Source organism: Drosophila melanogaster, chromosome 2L (assembly GCF_000001215.4).
Source record: "Drosophila melanogaster chromosome 2L".
Lineage (NCBI taxonomy): Eukaryota > Metazoa > Arthropoda > Insecta > Diptera > Drosophilidae > Drosophila > Drosophila melanogaster.
The window spans coordinates 9091297-9110945 of record NT_033779.5 but is presented as its reverse complement, the minus strand read 5'-3'; the positions used below and the strand labels follow the sequence as shown (position 1 = coordinate 9110945).

General features: G+C 40.3%; 1 protein-coding gene and 1 long non-coding RNA gene across 2 annotated transcripts; both read right to left on the bottom strand.

The window, feature by feature from the left end:
* Positions 1–11175: 11175 nt before the first annotated feature.
* On the bottom strand, positions 11176–11549 carry lncRNA:CR44482 (long non-coding RNA:CR44482). The gene has a single exon (NR_124155.1). It is a non-coding gene; the product is annotated as a long non-coding RNA:CR44482 (long non-coding RNA).
* Positions 11550–12770: 1221 nt separating this feature from the next.
* CG31609 (uncharacterized protein) lies at positions 12771–13383 on the bottom strand. The gene is made up of 2 exons (NM_164847.3): positions 13235–13383; positions 12771–13176 (listed from the first exon to the last, which is right to left on the bottom strand). The coding sequence occupies exons 1-2, from the start codon at positions 13317–13319 to the stop codon at positions 12890–12892; spliced, it is 372 nt and encodes a 123-aa protein (NP_723444.2). The 5' UTR covers positions 13320–13383; the 3' UTR covers positions 12771–12889.
* Positions 13384–19649: the final 6266 nt, after the last annotated feature.

The following is a 19649-nucleotide window of genomic DNA, read 5'->3' as shown; positions in this document are numbered from 1 at the left end:
GTCCCGTGTTTTGCAGTCACTTGAGCTTTATATCAAGGTGTTACTTACGCTTGATTTGCTTTATGATGTATGTGATCACCCCTGCCCCGCGTTTCTCAGTCTGGCAGCTGTCTTAATATGAAACTTAGTTAGTCGGGTGCACTGCGAAAACTTAACAGGGCTTAAAGAGAGATTTTCTCTGGCTGGCGCTATGTATTTGGCAGTTAGCTTTTACGTTGGCCAATTATAATTTTAATTGTTTGAACGTGGCCATTAACAGAGGCAACTATAAAAGGCATAAAGACAATGTCTGAAAATTACCACCACTTGCTGGGAAAAATATCTTAATATTAACCGATATGCTTTAAGTGTTTCCCAAAAATGGAAAAAGAGGAGAGGAAATCCAGGAAAAGCAAGCTGCAGGGCGCACCTTTTTGCGAAAGCGGAAACTAACAAGCAAAAAGGACGAAACAGTTGAACTTGCAGTATCTTGTATCTTGTATCTACGTCGGGGAAGCACTTAACACGCGTTATGAGGACTCGCGTTGGGGTTTTGGGGAAAATGCAACGAGCTTGCAACTTTTCCTAGCTGCTAAGTAGGAAAATCGCTCCCAGACAGAGCAGCAAAAAAAGGAGACGAAAAGGAGCCGGGGAATGGCGGGAAACTACGTGTCATATGACAAGTGAAATGTGCGCAAAATTACTTGTTTAGTTGCGGTTAAGACGCCTTTGCTGCGTTTGCCAGACCAACTACAGATATTTGCATTTCTTGAGGTTTGCTTTATGAATTGCGCCAGTAGTCGTGGATGCGCAAGATAAACATTTGCCACGGCTGTCGGGAAAACCGGCCAAAGTTTGTGGCAAAGCAAAATTAGAGGCGACGATGAAGAGAAGAATTTAATAAATGGAAATAGGTTTTATTAAATTCTGTTCAGCCATTTTTATGCCTTTCACGTGGCTATGGTGGCAAAGCAACCCTCAAGGCAGGGTAAGAGGAAAGTTTGTGCCACTTTTCTTTTTCTTAGTATTGTTGCTGCCGCTTATATATATGTATACATATATATACCTCAGGGAATGTCATTTGAAGGCGGCAAGTGTAAAAATTAAGCAGCTAGGGGGGGGGGGGGCGAGGCAATGAGTGAGATAAAATTACCCGGAAAACGAAGGGCGGTGGTGGCTAAAAGTAATTGTAAAGTATGCTAAGAGGCGTGGCTTGACAGCCTCAAGAGATGCGTTTCCTCTTTGTTGTTTTGTCCTCGCTAGATACAAAGGAGGCGACAGTGAGCGGAAAATGTGGAACAAGGTTGAATTGGCTTTCCATGTGGGTAATTAGCCTGAGTTGTCCCCTCAAAAGCGGCCAAAACATAATCCGAGTATAATTCAGGAGCATAGTCTTATTGATTTTCGTGGTGAAAGTCCTATGTTTATTTTAAAAAACCAGATAGGTAATAGGACCAAACTTTTTCAATCTAAAATTATCAAAGCAAACATCAAAGTTGATACAGCAGTAAAAAGCGTCAACAAATTAGCAAAATGGGAGAGAATGGAAAAAGGAAACGGGGAAAAACTGTCAACATGAAAGGGAGACCAGCAAAAACTTTTACAAGCCGAAGCACAACAAACATTTTCACACCTCATGAGTGGAATTTAAATTTCTGCCTCGCAGAACTTTCTTGACGTGCGGCCCTGTGTGTGTTTGTCTGTTACTCATACGCCCCGTGTGTCGCTGGTGTGTCTGTAAAATTTCATATCAATTTCGTTAGGATTAAGTTATATTTTAGTGCTCGGCAAAGGTGTTTATAGCAAGTTGAGATTGTGTGCTTTCCCTGCTGAGATTTTGAGCACGTGCTAGTCCTTAAGGCTTTCACACTTTGTGTGTATTCGCTTTTTTAAGCCGAGTGGAGATTTTCATTCGAACCAAAATATTGATACAGCCTGAAGTGTTTGTGCGAGACAAGGAAAACACATTTGGTTGATAATTCGCTGTGTGGGAAAAAAGAGAAAATCGTTGGAAAAATGAAATGACGAAACCTATAGTTGAGTAGAATCAGTTGCAGAATGGGAAAACTATTGTTAAAAGAGAAAAATATTTAAACTCAAGTGTTTATACCTATGTATTAGTATTCGATTTTACATTTGATTTATAATGTTATAACTAAATCAAAAGCCTACAGCATTCCAGTTTCTGTCTTTTGCGATAGTCATTTCATCACTTTGCTTAATTCAATGAGTCTTGTGAGTGAAACTACAGACATGTAAGTGCTTACTTACCAAAAGGCTTTATGAACCCATGGACTTACAAATCATAAAAGTCATGACCCGGCAAGTTCATAAAAAATTCGGCCCAGAGCAGCAATTGCCATACAAACAGGCGCATTACGGCAGTGGAGTAATATTGGGGGTCCCCCCAATTCGGGAACCAAATCCCGATTCCCAGCATGACCGGCATATAATTCAAACACGTACCAATACAGAGCTATGTACACACTACGGTGCTGGGCAAAACGATTTGGCCAACGGTAATCAGGCAATTTCATATGAATAAGTAAGCAGGCAATGCCGCCTGAGTGTGTGCAATAAATTTCGTTGTATTACGAATGCGACGCCCAGCGCTCCTTATGAAAATTTTAAAAGCCGCCAAACTATGCACCCGACTGTGATTGCTTCCATCCTGGCTGCCCGTTTTACCAGCCCGTGTCCTTTTTTACCACCCGCAGCCACTACAAGCCAGAACAACAGGAAAATAGAAATTTATTACTACGAAACGTGCAGGAGGAGGCCCAGTCAAGGTGTTTATTACTTATTTAGAGCAAAGGTAGTACCTCCAAAACTCCCACGGAGCGGAGCAAGACCAATGCTTTCGAGATAAGAGAAGCGGTTAGAAGTAATGGAATATTGTGGCAGAGTGGATACCCTGTAATAGTGAAAAGCTTCCAATTACGAGAATATTTTGTAAAATCCCTTAAAAACCTATTCGTATTTTTAAGTAAGAACTAGCAAAAGGAATAATAGACAGTTTTTTCTCTGTCTGGTATTTATTAAATTTGTTCAATTTGAATCTAATACGTTCCATGGCAGCCAAAACACTCCACGTTGCACAGGTAACTGAAGTTTGTGCCCCTCACAGCGGGCGGGACTTGAGCTACTTGGCGGGGCACCTCCGAGTGGAAAACGTGCCTGAGGCTTTGGCGCCATCAAGTGGCAATCGAGGAGCTCTCCGCAGACTTGAATATTGGAACGAATGAAGGGACGATCGTGAGGCGGCGAGCTGCCACTAAACATTTTAATTAGAAAATTTTGCACAGCCAGTTGAGCCGGCCACAAATCCAATTACCAAGTAATTATGCATTTAATTTGGCACAGCGGTGAGATGGCGAAGTAGTCTCTTCATGGCCAGTCATTAATGCAGATGGGTGGCCATCAAATCAGCTCAACTCGACACCAACAAACAACTGCGTGTACAAGCCCATGTGTGTGTACTATATGGAAAATAACAAAAACTTTTTGCCGCATAACTTTGGGCGCCAAGGCTTGAAATTTTCAATTTGCTATGTGTGTCTAGCCTCGTATGCCCCATTCCCTTCAACATCTCGAGGGCTTACCGTACTATCTGCCATGCAATTAAAAGTTGTTTCCATGTTTTGTCGGCTCCCAGACGCTTATTACAAATGTCGAGACCAGCAGACCACAATCAAAGAGGTCAAGTGCAGTCTGCGAATGTTTTTTTGAGTGCGTAATTTATGGCCGCTTGTCTTGTAATTGGCCCAGGTCGTGGTTCAGGCTTTGAATAACTTTTTCTTTACCATACAAATAATGTATCCTTTTTTTTTGGCCGATTCTCAGGCCTGCTATAAAACTGTCAGTAATACCACTAGGCAAATATTTACCATGTTAATGCCAAGAGACTGAATTTTTGGCACGAATAGTGCCAAAAAATGAGCTAAAATTTATGTGGTGACCTGGTTTCATATCGCTATTCAGTAGTTGTAAAAAATAAAAAACTAATGTGATATATGCTAAAGAAATGTGGCTTTAAAGCATTTGTACGCAATTTTCAAAATGACTTATCCATTTTTGCGTAAATCCATTTTAAGCAATCCTTTTTACTTTCGCCGACCACCAATCGATAGACAGCTGTCCTTGATTAGCGAGTTTGGAAATTGTGTTTATTTTCAGCTTAGTTTCGTCCTTTTTGTTCCTCGCCTTGACACACTTTTCGTAGGCCTAAACAAGGAAATTTGCCTAAAAAGAAAAAGAAGAGGGAAAACTTTCCATGGCCAAGCCAAAAGCGATTTCGATTTCGTGTCGATTTTCTACGCATTTGAGGCAAAGGTTGAGATTGATGAGGGCAACCTTTCTCACATCAAATTTAAATCATCCGCACTCACCGCCAAGAATATGCCTAAAGTTCACGGAACCATAAACTTAATGTATGCCTATTTATTGATTTTTTTATTCATCAAACTGATTATAAATTAAATTTAATCGAGTTCGTGGACTAATTGTTTGTTTTGTCGCGTTGTTGATGCAGCAATACAGCGATTTGCTGCATTTGCATTTTCTCGCGAATGGAATTCAATGAAATTTCAAAACTTACCCATTATTGATAAATATTTAATGCGCATAATTTAATTAAAAACGTTTTACAAATAATAAGAGCAGCATAAAATGACCAGACACTGTGGAAATATTTCGATGCGAGAGTGAGTATGTTTGCGCGTTTTTCCATGCATTTAAATTAGTTACATGCATTTTTTATTACCATATGATGGCCAAAAAAAAAAAATGTACGACGACATGGCTAATATTTTGACATGTACATTTTATGATCAAATGTTAATGGGGACTGATGGATGAAGTACGTGATGAAAAGAGTGTACAACTTAAAAAAGCTGTGTAAGGACGAAACTCATTGATATACACAGTTCTCTTCAAAAGCGAATATCTTTAAATCTCTCCCCATAAGTCAATCAATCAATATCAAGCCAGGAGGACTCGCATACATTCAATGTGTCAAGTACTTGTTTGGCCTTAAATAACTTTTGTCCCACTTTTCTAGCATATTTGGGCTCGCCACTATTTAGTCAACCTAAATCCACAAACAAAATACACAAAAACCGAAGAAACCCCGAAGGGTAATCAATGGGACGGGGAGGGAAAAAAGTACAGGCATACTCATCAATAAGCCAGCCCAATAAACAGGATGTATGCTTGAAGGCGCCGGTAGCCAGGATTTAGCGTCCCCTCGAGCAACTTCACTCCTCAATCAGGGCGGCCAAGTGGAAAATGCCTTGGCGTAGCGCCCTCTGACACCTTGTTAGGGGAAGATAGACAACCGGGCCAGAAGACTTATTAACATTTAGATGAAATGCCACCGTAGTTGGGAAGAACAAAGGACGAAGCTGTACTGTGGCCTTTGGTTTGCTTACTTTTTTGCATTTGAATGCCACAAAACTGGCAATGAGCTCGGTGATTTGCCCTTACCTCTGTGATTTAATTTATATGAGGAATTCTGCCTGGCTTTATGTTAGGTACCTCCGACTTTTGTTTGATTGCAAATAATTTGCATTGACTAATGAAAGCAAAAACTCAGAGTAGAACAAAGCACAACTTTCCCCGGGCACTCGCACAAAACAAAGAGGCAACTTTAAAGTTCTCCTTGGAACTTTGGCAGCTTCAACACTTCCGACAAAAAGTTGACAAAATCTGCAATTTACTGGCCTCGAGGCAAAGACAATTGTTAAGCCAGACAATTGAGCCAATTGTCTCAATTTCTTGTTCTCCTTTGTTTGCCACTTTCCTTGGCTTTCTTTGGTCTCATTCTGATTTTGTTTAACCAGGAAATGCTAATTTTCCACCAAATTCCACGGATTACTTTGAGGAGCTGAGTACAGTCCCACGCAAAGCTGGTCAACTGGCGCTCATTAGCCATGCACTCAACGTGCTAATAAGCCCGCTTAGGCTTTTGGGAGAGGCCAATAAAAGTGTAACAAGAATTGCATGATTAGTGTAAATGAACTCGCCATAAAACATCCCAACTAAACCGCAGGAAACACATATGTTGGCCTGGTCAGGGATTATTTGTGTAGGCCCGAAAGTAACCGAATCTCTCGAAATGAGTAGGAGCCATATGGTGGGACTGAAAGAAAGCTATAGAAATAACTAGGGGAATGGTACAAAGAAAATCGCTTAAGACAGCAAATGTGTCAGAATTGAGCTTCGTAGACTCACAAATATCCTACAATATTATAATACACTAATCTATTGTACCTAAACACAAAATACCACGCCAATTTTCTCATTGCTTTTACTTTGATAACACAAATTTTTAGTTCAAAAAACACATCTGCTACTCGGTAGAGTATCTGAAACTAGCTTAGCCCTAAATCTGTGGTTTATACTCAGGATATAGAGTGATCTGCTGGTGCAAAGCAGTACCAACTAAATCTAGATATGCTCGGGAATAAAACGAAATGTGTGAGCACAATAATCGTAAATATGCAACTGAAGCATAAGAAAACGTTTGCTGGGAAAACCGAAAGATAAACAGCAAGTAAGCCGAGTAGATACCTTCGAGAATACTTTATATCAATGATTGCTTTATTTGGGTGAATCTTCTCTGCGTGCCTGTATATCCTGGTTTTTGTCTAGTCGAGTCCTGGTCCGAGAAGACAAAAACAAGAGGGGGTATAAACTCTCTTGTTGTTTATATTAAAATAAGGAAATTAAGTTCAAGTCATGCGTGTGCCACATAAACAAGTGCCGCAATCTGTGCGTGTATGTATTTGCTTACTCTGTGGTTTCCGGTTTGCATCTGTGTGCGAGCGTCTCATGTCTGGCGTATTTCCTTTTTCCCTTTCTGCCCCATATAAAGCCACCCCAATCAATCTTTATCAAGTGCGCTAATTATACGCATTAATAATGACAGCTCACAGAGCGAAAGATTGAGTAAGAGTCGGGCAGAAGATTTGAGGAGGAGAACAGCAACACGTACACGCCTCGTATACTTAATGTCTTAAAGCCGCGTCTTTAGGGCGGCAATAACTTATTGGCTGCGCTCCACATGGCAAAGATTACTCAGTTTTCTTTTGGGTTTATATTTTTGAAGTATCGAATTAACTACTGCAACTACATATTGTAAAATATTTAAAAACAAAAAAACAAAAACACTATTGTGGGCAACACTCCTCGTAATGCCGAACATTTAAGCCGTGTGTGCTAAAGATCCAAAAAAATTTACTTCTACAGCGCGGTTGACTTTTAACCAAAGAATTTATAAATAATGCGCAACTGATTTTTAATTTTCTCCTTTCGGTAGTGTCGACAGCAGCGACGACAGCAAATTATTCGCGCGGCAGCTGAAAAGGGAAGCCAAAACCACTGCAGACCCGGTCAGAAATAAAGTAATGTAAAACTGCTCCACAGGCATGCAAGGACATCAACAGGAGCTGCAGGAGCAGCAGTGGCAGCCACAGGCGGAGTTGGGGAAAATAACTTGCAATTAGTTCATGTCAGGGGCTGTGGCAAGCTATGGAGATACTGCTGCTGGAAAGTTAAAGTCAAAAACCCAAAAACATTGTATGAGGACAAAGTGACATCAGGTATGCAAGTGGAAGCTTTATTTGTGTCTGAGATTTTTCACTTTCCCCTTGAACTTGGGCTCCGGTCTAGCTTAACCCTGGCATTGGTAAAATGTCGGGTTTTCGAGAAAGGAAACGGAAATTCTGTTTGGCTAATGAAAATCAATGAACGAATTTTCCTTTTCCATTTTCTCTCTATCGTGTAGAAAAAATGTGTCTGGATCTAAATTGAGTCATCGAGTTTTCAGATGAAACGTGCCAAGTACCAGAGAAACATAATAAAATATGCTGCACAGTTGTTATTCTTTAAAATAAATTTAAGTCTAGACCACGCTAAAGCTCGTTTATTTGTCATGAAAGCTGTCTTGAGTACATCTAATCTATGCATAATTATTATGAAAATAACCCAGCAGAAAACACCTGCGGTTAAGCAAAAGGCTTAGGGCAAAAAAGAGAAAATCTCAGCACATTTCCACCTCAGACCCAAGCTCATTATTATGCACAAGCTGTGCCCAAGCCGAAAATTACATTTTGATGTCCTACATCGTTGAGTTTTGTTGATATTTTAATGGATTTGCTATCGAGAAAATTTCCGTGGCCTGGGGGCTGTCACATTGAATTCGGCTTTTTGAATTTCGAATGAAGTTAACAGCCGGTGAATTCTGTCATCCTGCGAAAGCTACGAATGGATAGTTAAGCTCGCTGGAAAAAGGGGCACATAAAAATTATCCCAACTTTCCCTCCGGTTTAATGGAACTTTAGCGTGTGTCAGTTTCAAAAAAAAAGGGGATATACCTCTAATCCTCTCTAATTGTTCATTAAATCCTCCTCTGACGTCCCATCGACATTCATCTTCCAAACATATCTCTTCCCCGAAGTTTTTCACACGCTTCCAAGCCATAAATTCCAATTAATTTGTCGCATTTTATCTTCCCAGACCTTCGCCTTTTATTATCTTTCTCTTTTTTTCGGGGGTTGCACCCTCCTTGGGAAATACGCAAATCATTGTTTTATAGCAATTTAATTTTGTTTTCTGCTGCAATAAATAAGTAAAATGGGAGTTAGAAACATTAAAAACGTAGGAAATCCGAATCAACTGAGAACTCACTTATTTATTTATAACAAATTGCCCGATTACGTTGTTGCCGTCCCCAATTGCTTATCAATATTTAAGGCCAGGACATTCGGGGCACAAGACTCCTTTTGGCCCTTGGAAATTCCATTAGAAATGTGTCAAAAAAATGCCATAAAAAATGCAATAATGGTCAGACCCGAAGCAGGCATTGCACATGCAGCCCGGCCAGAAATCGAGTCAAGGGTTTGAATGGGGTTTCGGTACCCGTCCCTATTGATATTTGCCAGCTGCAGTCGCCGGCTTAAATGTACGCCATAAAATGCCAAACAGACAATAGACCCTGAGGAGTGTGAGACAATGAATACTGGGATGATGGGAAAGGAGCTCCAAACTCCGTGCGGCTTTATTGCATGCAAATATACAGCACAACACCCAGACAGACAGTTGGCCGGGACACGTGAAATGATGTGCAAATCTTATTAACAATTGCTGCCAGGAGCAGGCCACAGAAGCAAGTCCAGCCGAATGGATAGGATACCACTTTGGGTTTGCCCTCGGTCTGAGCGAGTTCTTCGTCCTGCATACCTCCTCCGGTTGCATTTGTGTTGAGTGCAGCTTTGTTGCTCGTAGCTCCTTTGGGGGTTCTTCTGGTTAGCAAATGCAGGCAAGCATTGTGGTCTATAGGAATTGGGTGGGGACTCGTTTGAGGTATAGTTAAAGTTGTCCAGGGGGCTTACGAATTGCAGGGTTAGCGTTGGCAATGAGGAGAACTATGTTCCAAATATGGTAGGGGTGTGGATGCATGCCGGTTTTAGCAGAGATAAATGGAAAGGAGGAGCATGATTTTCAGTAAAAAAAAAAGAAAACATAGAAACTTTCTTAGCTGTCGAACGTTTCACAACTCTTCACTCCGTGCAGCAAAATTCCTACTTATGATATTAAAAGAGCTTTAACAATCCTCAGACTTTAATACTAAAAATATTCACCATCCAAAAATATTTGCTCTAAGCTCATAGTAATTTGCATGACATCAGCTTTCCTACCAACCCTACAATCCCTAGTTTTATGTCTTGGCATAAGTCTCCGCCCGCAACAATTATGTATGCCAAGTGTTCGCCGGGGTTTTTCCATTAAAATCAACTAATAAATATCCACAGCGGACCGACAGAGTAAAGCTAAGGAAAAAGGACCCACAAAAGTCTCCGGCGGATATTAAACACTTAAATGCTGGCATAATTTTTACGCCAAGCGGTGCCGAGAAGCGGCTAAGTATTTAATTTAATGCGGCATACCTTACTACCATTCACCACGACCAGAAGCTAAAACAAATAAATTGAGTTTGGGTTTGGGGGACGGTCCGACAGTTGGATAGACAGACAGTTGGTGGGGCATCCCCACATTGTGGCGGAAAATTAAAGATTAAACGCTGGCAAAAATATTTCTCGACATCTCGAAAACAATGTCTGACTAGACGGGCAGACAGTTGGAGTCATTGGAGCTGGGGGTGCCAAGTCAAACAAAAGCTAAATGAAACGCTGGCATGCTCCCCACTCGATTCCGAAATTCGTGTCCGAGGAATGAAGCAGTCAAAAGGTCCGAATACGACTACCAATTTATGCGCATTATTAAAGTAAACGCATGATATGCCCGGAATGCTGGATCCAAACTCCCCTAGTAAAAAGGCGTCTCCACATGGACAGCTTCCCCAAATAGCCCGCCCCATCAGCTGTCCCTGAAATTGCTACTGGCCACGTTCGTAGGTGTCCAAAATGGACATTTATTTATTTAGATTTTAGTTGAAGGCAACATGGAAGAAATTACGTTGGGGTCTGGCTGTTTGGCTTTGGCATCTTATTGGTGTTATTAAATCAAGTGGATTGGGATGAAGAAGGTGGGTGAAACTGAGGATGGGTATTTGAAAATATTATACAAGATCTAAATCCCTAAAAATGGCTACACAAGCTGTTAAGGTTTTTACGATTTTTATAAAACATATATTATGTTATAGTGTATTCTGACTGGCCTTTTTGTTTTATAGTCTTTTTTAAAAAAATAGTATAGTACATTTTTTTTCGGCATATTCATTGATTTCCGATTTCATTATTTACGGGTGTACTTTGGGCACCAAATTAAAACATTAACCAGGAAGCCATTTGAAAGCCACTGCTTCATTAAGTCCAACATTTTGTGGCAATAAAAGGAATTTATGTGCACCACCAATGGCAGAAATTATAAGTTTTTAATATGCCCCCAACCCACACAAAACATCTGTAATGAGGCCTTGGTGCAGTGCGTCGCATTATGAACGCGCCATTTGAAGGAGACCAGCAATGGCCGACTTGGGGCAAGATGGCCAACACAATAGGCATAAAAATCAATTATGAACCATTAGTCGGGCCCAGAAGAAGAGGCTGAACAAAAGGCCAGGCCAAGAGCGAAGGTCATAAATCATCTGGCCAGGCTGTTGCTCCGATGGTTCCACGGGGAGGTCCCTGTGCCTCCAAGCCCACAACCTCCTCTTCAGTTGTTCACGCATTAAATATTTATTTAGCAAGATTTTAATGGAGCCAAATAAGTTAAGTGTACGGAACAGTCCATGGTCGAGGCGGAAGGTGGCCCGAACACGTGTTCTCTTGAGCTCGAGAGCAGTGGGAAATGGCAAGGATCTGGTAGGAGGGCAGGACATTCGCTGCGAGTCAGTCAGCCAGGCACACTTTGCTTGTGCTTTATGTATTTGACAGCTGGAGGCACTGGGGCTGCAAAAACGAAAGGCAGAGCGCTTACAAAGCTCCAGACAAATTCATTTCATTCGTGCGGAAATTAAATGCATATTTGACCTATTTAAATTTTGTCGAGACGGAAACAAGTCTGTCTGAAATTTAATTTATTGTGAACGATTTTTCAAATCGTTGAACTGACAGAACAGTCAAATGATGTTGGACAGCAGCAACAGATGATGTCAGAGTTGGATGTTGTTGATTTACATATCAAAAGATAAACGTTAAATAAACCGAAAACCATTTCTAGTTGACTTTATGGAAAATTAAGCTTTATATGTATAATATTTATTATGGAACTGCTATAAGTTTTCGCATAACTTTGCGTTTCATCGTTGTTTATAAAATCAAAACTATTTCGAAGCTCTCGCCCTCGGACAAAGTTCAACGCAATTCTTTTTAATTTATATGTCCTCCACCCGCCACCTTCTTATATTACCCATTTAATTGGCTCGACCATCAAACCCAGACATTGTCTGCACACCTGATCCCTGTAGCTCCCGAGCCCCCTAAATTACCACAAGGTGCTCATTAACCATAAAAGTAGTCACATCCAGAGCCAAGTGGCAATTAAATGGCCGAAACACAACATAATCAGTCATAAAAGTCTTGGGGGACTGACAAAGGTGGGATGGAGCGGAAAAGCAACGTGAGCAGAAAGTAAAATAGGTAGCTCAGAAACACCTACAATTCTCGATTCAGGATCAGGTCCTGCTGGCCGACACCACAGGCAACGAAAGTGTCACATGACCAAATGGGAATGTTCGACATTTAACTGGGAACAACTTTTATGATTGCTAATTAAGCCTAACGAGCAGTCGTCCATGTAAAGAGAACAGAATGGGCAAACAAAATTCTTTCCAATTAGCGAGGCATTTTCTTTTGTGACTATTATCCGGCACTGCATAAATTTGAGCTGGAAACTAGAAAGTTTACTTCCTCAGACAGTTGCGAATTTTCCCTGGGGATTTGGGCAAGGCATCGACAATGGCGAGTTCATCTCATCATGAGCCTCATCTGCATTCGCTGCCAAAACTTATTGCAGCCTGCGGAAAAATGCCAAATTCCACACCCAAAATACGGCTGAAGCAGATGGAAAATGGCAAATTGCATGTCAAAAATTGTCAGAATCGCAACGCTATCCACATAAAATTGTTGATAAATAACCCAGGGAGTCTGTAAAAATATATATGTTGCATAGTCTGGGTAGCTTTCAAATTGCTTCAAACGGTTTGACTTAATGGCCGTCGCCCAGATTGGCAGCAAACAGACGTCTAGAGGGATATATATATATATCCGTCGTAAGTAAGATGGAAAATGCAGTGGAGACGGCTAAAAGAAAACGCATTACAACCAACTCGACGGGAAGTTCTTTCTTTCAAACTGAAATTATGCGTTTGCACAACGAATCAAAAGTTAACTTGAAGCCAATGTCTATTCGGCATGTCGGGTCTTGAATACCCTTAGTATTGATATGGTCATAGATCCATCCTGTCCCATTCGCTGTCCCATTTGTCCCAGTTGTCAATATCTTCCTCAAACTCTTCCTCCTCTTCTTCGTCCAAATTTTCTTCCCTTTTCTTACGATTTGGAGGTCTGTACACACGGCATGTTTTCAAGCACTCCTCTTTCGTATAAAATCGATTTGGATTTCCACCACAGCCTCCATAATAAAAGAAAATGCAACGATTAGTCAAATAATCGTAGCCCCAGACTTTTACAAAATCATCACAGGGTCCAGGGTTTGCCACATACCAGCATTTTGCTAAGAATATATACAATTTTAAATTTCATATGCAATTTTTGGTTCTTCTAAGACCTACGTTGTTTAATTGTAAATCCTTGAGGGACAACTGCTACTACTGGATACAAAAATAAGAGAAAGATTGTTGGAAAATAAATATACATGATAAAAATATTTGAAAATTACGGACACAAGTTATAAATTGTTTTGTTTACATTTAATGAAAGTTCAAGGCTAGTATGACAGAATAATATGTGAAATATATTTTAATATTTCACATCAGCTGAATTACTAGAAATGATTTTTTTAAATTTATTTATCTATTATTTATTTTAAATCATAAGAATCAAAACTACTCTTAATCATTCAAATCGTTCGAAATCTCAATGTACCCTTTTTTTCATTGTTGGGTATGCATAAAAACTAAAGGATATGCCAGGAATGCAAGCTTTTCTAACTTCTTCTCTTATTTTTCCAGCCCAGTCCTACTAGTACTTTCAAAGTACTTCATCATTTTTATTGCCACGAGAGACTTGCGCGAAGAGCAAAGAACTTAAATATTTTTTCTTTTCTCGTATTTGACTAACGATTTGATGACGTTGATGGGTCTTTGAGATGCAATGTCGCGACTATGCAGACACCAAAGTAAAACTGCAGATGCATATTTCAGAGCTTAAAGCTCTAATGCCAAACCGGAAACGGAAATAAAAAGAAGGCCATAATGTATATTTACGTGCCCTGCAACTTTTGGTAGAACGATTTTCACTCAGCCCGATTTTATCGTCTTGAAAAAATCGATTTAATTTAATTTGCAAAGCGATTTTCACTTAAAATGTGATTACGCAAATTTTCAATTTGAAAACGATAACGTAAATTGGCAGACAGAATGTGGGGGAAATGCCTGAATAGGCGGGGTATATCCCGAAAATTTCGTCGTCAGCCAAAAGGAAGCGAGTTGAAAATTGTTTTGCACGCGAATTTCGGGGTGGTGGCTAAGATAAGCCAGCCGCTTTTTGTCTCGCGGGTATTAACTGTCTCTACATAATTCTTTATTGCACATTAATGGTGATATTTAGCGGAGGATGAGGAACGCCTAGATTATATCGAAGTACATTGAAATTTTTAAATTAATCATTTTCAGGTGTGAGATGTAGATAAAGCCATAGAAAATATTGGGTTACACAGAGTGGTGCTTAAAATACGTTTTTCCAGCACCTAAATTTGTTTTCTTTTTTTTTTCCTTTCCATTTAAATGTAAAACCCAAAAATCAACTAGCAGTTTGTTACACAAAACCCATATCCGTTAGAATTTGTTAGTAACCGCCGTACAATCATTTTCCATTCCAGCTCCAGGACCCAGTTGAATTAGGTCCTCTGGACCCGGCACTTAATTAAGTCTCGATATAACTTCATGCCGTGTGCTATACCCAAAATCATCGAACAACAACCACGGCAAAGCTCGATGCGAACCACCATAGTGGTTTAGTCCGTCCACTACCCACAATTTGGAAATTCGATGTAAAACTCTGTCGGCAGTTGATTTCAGTTCGCTGATTATCGTCGCACTGACAACACAAATTACACAATCCAATGTGTACTACAACTATGGCGAACTGTAACCGATTTTCCGAATACGGATCTAGCATTTCTAAATTTAAATAGTTGCCAAGTGTGGAATTCCACGGAGGCAGGAGAACCCTCATCAACTACTATTAGAGTGTCAAAGTTCAGCGGTTGTCGGAGGCTTTCGGTTAAACCGTGCGCAAAAGTGTCAAAATGTTTAACATATGCCCACATGAGACACTGCAGGACCAGTAGAACCAGAATGTCCTGTCCCAGTTGCTCCTTTGGCTGTTGCTATTTTGGTGTCGCCATTTCCAGTGACAGCGTTGATAACAATAACAATAACAAGCGTCCTGCGCCCAGGGACTTGTTGGCGTTGTGATTAGGGGAAGGGTCCTGCGAATCGGAGAGGTTATCCTCCCAGAGCTGTGTTTTGTGAGTAATCACATGAAATGGGCAGTTGACCCGTTAGTGGCTGCACTGATGTGGGATTGCACACAGCGGGTTCGCTTGGATTTGATGGATGTCAAGGGGAAATCCGAGACGAGCTGAGATGTGGGATCAAATATGTGATTTTAGATTAAATTGCAAATACGCATACATTACTTGTGTTTCAGTTGCATCATTGTAAGTAAGTGAACTACACAAATAAGAACTGATAAGAATTAAGAGTGATATCAGAAGTCTTAAGGAATAATACACTAAGTAATCAGGCCCACCAATATTAAAGAAAATAACTTATTAACACGAACTTTAAGATTTCCAAAACCATTAACAATTGCTTGAAATATTTATTAATGCGCAGTCAAGGCCAGTTGAACACTCTGCTAATTGCAAAACCCTCAAGAATTTTCACCGCCCTTTCCGGCAAATATTTTCATTAGCTGTCAGCCGCGACGCCGCATTTCCACACAATTTTCTTTGCCAGCAGGAAATTCTTAAAATTACATAAAATTTTAGCAAGCAGTTTGCGCCTTAATGTTCAACTTAATTTAAACGAACGAGTTAACAAGCATCCAAAAAAATTTTGATTTATCGTTGGCAAAACTTTTTCGGCTTGATGAGCTTCGGCCAAAGTTTTTGGGAATGGGCGAGAGCCTAAGAGTGTGGGCGTGGCATGAGCAAAACGTCTGCTGCACTTTCGGTATCCTTTTGCCGGCTTTCTTACTTGGCGCGATTTTGGGTGGCTCAGCAGAACGCTATGCAAAATCGCCCACTAAACTTTAATGACCTGACATTGAGGCGCCGCCGTCGACATGTCCGCCATTTGGGCGCCAGTTGGGAACCAGAAGTTTGCCACATGCAACGCGGAGTTGGAGTTTTGTATGGGCCGCTTTAATTGCTTGGCGTGCCATGCGAAAATGTTTGGGAATTGTTAGGGGAGGGAGGCCCGCACATTTTTCCCCTTTTTGATTTTATGTGCACTTTTATGGGACAAGAGCTAACAATTTGCAACAACATTTCAAAGGACACCACCATCTATTTGGGCATCGGGTGCTTGGGGTTGGTCAGTTTTCCAAAATGTTTTCGTTTGTTTTAATTTGTTTTCGGCTGTTACCTGACGAAAACTTTCGTCTAGACACGGCGCTTGAGCACGCGTTCTAAAAATACTTGAGGTGTGTAACAATTAATGCGAAATGTTCTCTCTGAAGGGACAGTAATGAGTCGAAACACTAACTCATATATATTCTTGCAAAAATAGGTCTAAATTTGGCACCAAAAATGTGTGCAAGGTAAGTGGATTTCGCAGCAGCCATATCAATATGCAAAAGAGGTTTGGCACAGCCTTGCACTAAGTGAATGTGAAGGCACGAGCTCGAAACGAGAGCAGGGCGTCCTTAGAAGGGGAAACCCTGTGAAAAGCTGGAAAAGGCTGGAGCTTGGGCTCAGGACACAAGTGGCTAGACGTGACTAGCTTACATTATTTTTGGTCTGGCCACAATAAATGCAAAGTATATGTATGCATCAAGTGCGAAACACGCCGTGGAGAGAAAAAATACAAGTGCGGGCGACAGCTTAAAATGGAAAACGAACAAAATATTCAATCAGACACAAAAAAAAGCAAAAAATGTACGAAGAAAAATGCGTGAGCAAAATTGCGAAATATATTTAGAAGTAAGTTAACTGAACCCAAGACATACAATCTCTGTCAAAAAAAATAAGAAAATCCTTTAAAGATTACTAGTTTATTTATTTATTTTTTGTCCATTGAAATTATATAATTGAAATTGTGAGCTGACACATCCAAAGAAACTTTATTGCAATATCCATTTCATACGTGCCAATCTAAAAAAAATTTGACACGCTTTTTAAGGACACGTGTTATTTTTTTGTCAGCAAAACAAAATAAAAGTCCGATCAAATTTAATGCATATTATTAATCTTATGCTTATTTCATTTGACTGTAGATGAGGGGTAACCTGGTAAAGAAAAGCTCTTGAGGAAAATCCATTTGTTGTGAAAAATTCAATTTATATTCGATTACGCGACGATGTCTAAGTAGGAAAATAGAGAATGGCTGAAGTGCTTGTAAGCGTATTTTTTTTTTTGTATTTTTGGCTTGGAGCGCATTGAGAATGTCCTGTCATGCGTTAAAATTGCAATTTCTTTGCCAGGCAAAGCAGGAAAACGTAAGTTGATAAATGAAAAATATAAAGCCATTGAGAAAATCAATCCAGAGCCCCAAAATCCCGTTGGGCTTTCGCCGGAGCCCCACTTTCCTCACTATCCCCTCTAATTGTGAAACACAAGGCAGCAACAAACATAACAATCATAGTCAATTGTTGGCAGTTAAATATTCATGAGCCGAGTGAGAAATAAAACTGGAAATAGATATGCCAAACAGAAAGGAATGGGGCTTAAAACCAGAAGAAAGTATCCCATGGACATGAGCGCTGATTGCCCACATGACGTGCATAGGAAATGCCCAAAACTGCTATGGGGTGGTAGACTCTATATACCATAGAGTAGTATCCTGTATTCAATACTGTATTGGAAAACAATTTCCATTCAATGGCAGGCGAGCAGACAAAACAAAGACAGGCCCAGCCAGCACTTCCGAAAATTTCATTGCAAATGAAACGAAAAGCGTTTTATTTTGATTTTCTGCACACGCTCGATTGAAAGAGTATGGGAAGGCCAATCGGTCCTCTTCAAAGGCAAATGTTTTGGCACTTTTTCTATTTTCATTCACCAATTGCCGAAGAGCATCCTGTTTTTCTGCTTTTTACGTGGGCAATTTGGGAAAATTCGGAAAGGCGGTGGTATGAGTTTGGTAAGCCAGGAATGAGGGTTTACGACACATGTTGACAGCAGGATGTCATTAGAAATAGTAAAACCTTGCTAACAGACTTTAAAATTTAATTAACCCGAATAACACTTAAAGCAATCTAAGTCAAAGGATTTAAGTTTAATTAAATCACTTTAAAATTACGAGATTTCAAAGATTGGTTTTAAAAATTGTCAAAGCAAAATGTATAAAGAATGTGATGCATTTACTTCCTTCATTCCTTCACTTTTCACTTTCTTTCTAAACTTTGACTTATTGTCTTCTCCATTTCAGTTCGGTTCCAAGGCATGTTCGTCCTGCTCCTCTTACAGGAATTAATAAACCACTCAGTAGAGGACTCCGAAGACAATTGTCATTACCTCCCCGAAGCAATGAAATCTGGCCAGAGTCGATGTGAAGTGGGAGAAAAGTGGCAGACTGAATGCAAGTCTGATTCAGCTGCAGCTAAAATGCTTTCCATGTTGTAAATCTACACCATACCATCCCTATCCTATTCTTTCGAGGACTTTATTCAGGCGGACAAATAACTGAGCACACAAAACACGAACGAATCGAAGTCTAGAAGGAGGGATGTCAAAGTGAAACAACTCGAAAAATATCAACTTATGCAAATCGTTATAGACGAGAAGTGAGGGGAGGAACAGTTGCCACTATTTGTATTGACAGGACTCAGGACTGTCTGCCAGTAGTCCCTCAAGGAATTGTGGGCATATTTGCTTCTGCTGAAATGAGCAAAAATAATTGCAAATCGTAAAGGAGGAAAACGTTGGAGAAAGAAAGGGAATTTTTCCAGGCGGTTGTCGTCGCCTTTCCATATGTGCAAGGCCTCAAGACGCAGAAGTACAAGGAGCCGAGGGGGTTGGAGACTAGTCCGGTCTGGAGGAAACGGAAATATGCAATGAAGCAGAAGTTGGCAGGAAATTGTTAGGACGCCGCGCCTCCTTCGCCCCATCTCGCTTTAACTCTCGCTTCCTCTCACTCACCCACGGAGTTTTCGTTCTCGTTTTACAACTCTTCTTTATTTTCCATCATCGAAAGGGTTCCCCGAAGGTTCCCCTGGCTTGCGTTTTATGTTCTTGGAGGAATTGAAAAGCCGCATGCAAATAAAATTTGCCTTCTTTTTAGTGTGTTGTCCTATGACCTGACTACCCCCCTCGGTTTTTCTCTTTTCCGTTTCCTTCTTTTGTTCTTTGTGTTCTTGTGGTTTTTATATTTCAATCGAGTTCTTTGTATGACTTAAAGTGCTTTTCGTTTTCTGCCCTTGTGTTTTCCCAAAATTTATAGAACGTTTATAAGACATGCAAATGATGATCTATTGCCAGAGTAGCTCCCCGGGGATCTGTACTCCGATTATGTAATGGATTTCCCGCTTTGAGGAAAAGCGTAGGAATGAACTTAAATTTAAAAAAAAACTGCTGGAATATAACTTCAGATGGTTGTTAGTTCAGTTTTTAAATTGAAGTCTCTAACAGGGCAAATTATGTAGATTTCATATTATTTAGGTCAGTTGAATTAAAACATCCCGTTTGATGCATACATGATAACGAACACATAACGTACTCAAACAATTGCTTGCATAATTTTAACAACTGTCAGCATAAATTTCAAACAACGACAGCAATATATGAACTGCGAACTGAAT